The sequence below is a fragment of the Phoenix dactylifera genome, chromosome 2, assembly GCF_009389715.1.
Source record: "Phoenix dactylifera cultivar Barhee BC4 chromosome 2, palm_55x_up_171113_PBpolish2nd_filt_p, whole genome shotgun sequence".
In the NCBI taxonomy this organism is placed as follows: Eukaryota; Viridiplantae; Streptophyta; class Magnoliopsida; order Arecales; family Arecaceae; genus Phoenix; species Phoenix dactylifera.
This window is the reverse complement of record NC_052393.1, coordinates 17,339,073-17,343,697: the sequence shown is the minus strand read 5'-3', so window position 1 is coordinate 17,343,697 and position 4,625 is coordinate 17,339,073. Positions and strand designations below refer to the sequence as shown.

General features: G+C 43.5%; 1 protein-coding gene across 1 annotated transcript; it reads left to right on the top strand.

Annotated features, from left to right (window-relative positions):
• The first annotated feature begins 205 nt into the window (after positions 1–205).
• Positions 206–1,052, top strand: LOC113463025 (glycine-rich cell wall structural protein 2-like). Its single transcript, XM_039115530.1, has one exon. The coding sequence runs from the start codon at positions 226–228 to the stop codon at positions 805–807; it is 582 nt and encodes a 193-aa protein (XP_038971458.1). The 5' UTR covers positions 206–225; the 3' UTR covers positions 808–1,052.
• Positions 1,053–4,625: the final 3,573 nt, after the last annotated feature.

Genomic DNA, 4,625 nt, shown 5'->3' with positions numbered 1-4,625 from the left:
GGTTTAGGAAAAACTCGGAGAAAATCCGCGATCTAATCACCTACCAAGTCAGAAGCTAGCGAAGGATAGCGCTGGTCAATTACCACACTACTGGTTTCCTATAAGGAACCACCTAAGGTTTGCATGCCTTGGAGTCGTTCATGCATGCAGCTCTATAAATACCCATGCCGTCCTCCCCTCTAGCCCACAACTCATTCCTCACTTCTCGATCTCATCCTAACAACCATGGCTAAGACTAAGCTTGTTGCTCTTTCCTTCATAGTTTTGCTGAGCATCGGCCTCTCCGAGGCAGGCCGAGCCTTGACATCTTCAGGTGGAGGTGGTGGTGGCGGAGAAGGCGGTGGGGGAGGTGGTGGCTCTGGAAACGGCTCCGGTTCAGGCTATGGTTCCGGCTCCGGTTATGGTGAAGGAGGTGGATCCGGGGCTCATGGTGGTGGGTACGGAAGAGGTGGAGGCGGCGGTGGCGGAGGCGGTGAAGGTGGAGGTAGCGGATCTGGCTATGGGTCCGGAAGCGGGTACGGGTCTGGCTCTGGATATGGCGCCGGTGGAGGGCACCGTGGAGGCTACGGAAGTGGTGGAGGTGGTGGGGGTGGCGGTGGCTCCGGCGGAGGGAATGGAAGTGGAAGTGGATCGGGCCATGGATCCGGCAGTGGCTCAGGGTACGGCCAGGGTGGTGGTGCCCATGGAGGTGGTCACGGAAGCGGTGGTGGTGGCGGCGGTGGCTCGGGCTCTGGGTCAGGTTCTGGTTCCGGCTATGGTTCAGGCAATGGGTCTGGATATAGGAGTGGACCCATAATTAACTCCTAGGCCAGTTAGCTTGAGGTTGAAGCCCTTCCGCGTTCTACACTTCTACTCCACGTACCGCAGACTGCCTCGCTCACTCTCTCCCTGCGCCTTTTTGTTTTTTTGCTTGTGCGCATTTTGTAATAAAAAATGGATGGGCTTTTGGTTCTGAATAAATGTTAAATTCCTTGTTCTTAGCAGTGGAAGAAAAATTTGTTAATCTTGCATTAGTTTTTATTTGTGAGATATTTTCGTGTCATTGGTCCATACTTTAATAGTTTTACAAGTGCAGCGCCATAAAATCGTGTGAAATTTTTATTTCTCCTTTTGTTTTGTTTGATTTTACAAACTTTGACTTGGTTGGCGGACGATTAACCGGGTGCATGCTATAAGTCTGCTTCCCGGGCAGGACATATAATATTTATAATAAAATTTTATATTGCTATCAAGATATAGATATGGATGGAAGACACAGGATTATTGGTACTGATTCCCCAATGGAAACAGAATAATTTAAGGAGTTGCATGAGATCTCAACCACTTAGTGCAATCTTTAATTGGCTTAACATTGCTGTTGCAATCACTTGCCACCTAAACTATTTCCCCAATTTTATCTATTCTTGGGTACGGTAGAACAGCTAAACATCGTTAAGTAGTCGCGGGAAGGGGGGGATATGTAATATATTATATTATATAAATAACCAAGCTCGGGGTGGGCTTGGGCCGAGTTGATTGAAACCTGAGCCCAGCCTGTTTAAAATTGAGATCTAGCCAGCTTGGGGTAGCTAAAATTTCAGATCCAGCCTGGGTTGCCGAGCTTGAAAACCAAACTCCTGCCATCCAAAATGCTCAGGTTCCGGCGGGCTGGGCCACCATTTGGCTTTTGAACAAGTCTGTACATCCCACCAACCTCATTAGCCACTGGGTCTGTACTCTAACAAGTAATATTGTGATAGCCCAGTTTCCTTGGACTATAGGCCGGCCTGAAGAGGCCAGGCCCGTTCAAACATGCCTGTTGCACGTGAGAGGCGACCGGAGTCTTCTTCCTCCCCGATCTCGCCGAAATTTGAGACACCTAGGGGCAAGCTAATCTTATCTAAACCCTAGGGATTCCATCGATTTAAGATCCTCCTCCTCCACGTTGAACACCACCGCCGATAACTCCAAGAATGGCCGCCGATCCAAAGCTTTGCTTCCAAGTTTTTCTCGACTCATTGCTGAAAATAGCTGCTAGATCACCTTGCCGGACCGAGCTAATCGCTCTGGATCTTCTCTTTCTTTTCTGGTCATCTAGCCACCATCCTCCTTGATTTGCACTACCGATTTATCGAAATTTCATCCAAAACAGGGGTGCCCTGTTTAATATTGGCTGACGCAAAAGATACAAATTATTCCGTCTTTTTGGCCGACTACTAATCAGTTGCTATAAATATTTAGACAGTTTTACAGCTCAGATGTTTAGAAAAATCGACAAGATTGTCCACGGCTTCTCCTTCTCTTACAACAGTTACTTCACAATTCCTTTCGTATGATGATTTTATATGCTGCTAGGTAGGTGTTATAAAGGAAAGGTTCACTTGGTGTCTATGTTCAAATTCATAGAAGAAGGTTCTTGTAGTATTTCAATGTCTTGTGTGAAGATGCTGCCAAAGCATTCTTCTCCAAGATGTGCACTTCTCAGCGATTCGTAAGTGATAATAAAGACTCCTTCAAATCCGTGCACATTGGCTTCGTGGCATTCACCATCTATCTTGGAAGATTTCCATAATTAGCATCCTTTTTTTCATCAAATCGCTCGCATTGATAGAAAACATATGCATTCTTTAGCCAGACTTCCCGTAAATCATAATTTTTGCAGATCATGGGATTACACTCCAGAGTTTCTTTCATTGCTGAATAAATCAGAATGAGTTAAACATGTCAAAGGTCAAAATCTGAATCTCAGTCATTTAATTAGAAGCCAAACTAGGTTGACCCTCCTAAGCCTAAGTTAGAATAGAGAAACAATAATATGAAAGTAAGAGATTTTAGCAGAGTGTGATCCTCCGTGAATAGCATATTACCTCTATTTCTAAGGTACCCGGCTATCCTACTATATAGGGGAGCTCGTTTTGTTATTATTTGGGCTGATGTGACATGCACGGATGGCCTAGTGACGGCTGGTAGTACGACCACGCCATGAGAGCCGGTCCGCATGGGCGGTGTACAACGCTAGTTAGGCATAAAATGTGGTGCTGCCAAGACTAGGGGTTGCTAGAGTTGTCGGTTGTTGGAACTGTCAGTCCTTATCGACATGTGCTAATTGTTCTTCTCGGTTAACTGGTTTCTTGACTGATTTGCAACCATCATAGAATCATACTCGGAACAAATTTGTGAAGTTCCTAATTTGTATATAGCATAATTCAGTTCTTTTTATGAAGCATGCAACTCTTCCATTGAAACTGTGGTATTAAAAATTCTAACTCTATCTACCGCAATGAATCCATCATCAAAACTTTTGTGGTTCGCTAACGCCAAAGATAGAAATTATTCCACATTTTTCACCCACTACTAGCCGGTTGCTATAAATATTTAGACAATGTAACAACTTAGATGTTTAGAAGGATCAACAAGAATGTCTACGGTTTCTCCTTCTCCTCTTACAGTAGTTACTTCGTAATTCTTTCGTATGAGGATTTTATATGCGGCTAGGTAGATGTTATAATTGAAAGGTTCACTTGGTGTCTATGTTCCAATTCTTGGTAGAAGGTTCTTGTAGTATTTCCAATGTGTTGTGTGAGGATGCTGCCAAAGCATTCTTCCCCGAGATGTGCAGTGATTTGTAAGTTAAAGACTCCTTTAAATCCGTGCACATGGGCTTCGCGGCATACATCATCTATCTTGGAAGATTTCAGTAATAAGCGTCCTTTTTTTCCATCCAATCGCTCACATTGAAAGAAAACATATGCATTTTGTGGTTAGACTTCCTATAAATCATAACTTTTGCGGATCATGGGATTATACTCTTGAATTTTTTTTATTGTTGAAAATATCAGAATGAGTTAAATGAGTTAAAGATCTAAATCAGAATTTGAGTTTTTTGATAAAAAGTCGAACAAGGTTGACTCATTTATGACTAGAACCTTCGAACCTGCTTAAAGCAGGTTGGCTGACGATTCGATCATAAATGGTCACCTTTATAAGGTTTTTCCTTTGATTATCTGCCATTTTATGTCTCGCTCTGACTTAAAACTTTATTCCATTGTATCGGTTTCCATAACCTATTTCCATTTAATACCAGATACATGTCTATATGCGTACAAACGGGGATAACTATGCAACAAAAAAATATCCATCATAATTGCATGTAAAATACATGCCTAGCTGGACGCAAAGGACTATTCTTTGACAAATAAAAATAAAAACTGCCACTACAAAAAAAACAATATTTTTTGGCACTTTTTAGAGTCCTTGCCGACGCTTATAAGCATCGGTATTTTTCGTCCCGACACTTTCAAAAGCGTCGCGAAAGCATCGAGCTGGTGGGGGTGGGAGTTTTTCTTTCCGATGCTTTTTGAAAGCATCAACATTACCTGACTCTATGCCGATGGTTTTGAGCGTCGCATCGTTTGCAGATAATGGAAGCTAAAAAGCGTTGGACATTATAGGCCAGCGCTTTCTTGGGTCGGCTTGCATTGGACTCTGCTAATGCTTATTAGTCGCGTTGGCCCAAACAATGGCCTTTGCTAACGCTTTATAGTATCGGTAAAGGCATATTGTGTCGTGCCAGTTGGTTTATTGCCGACGCTTTAATGCATCCACAAAGGCCAGCCGAGCCGTGCCGGGTTGGTTATTGTCGACGC

Excerpts from the sequence above, each read along its gene's own strand:
- LOC113463025 (XM_039115530.1), top strand. The coding sequence starts at position 226 with ATGGCTAAGACTAAGCTTGTTGCTCTTTCCTTCATAGTTTTGCTGAGC.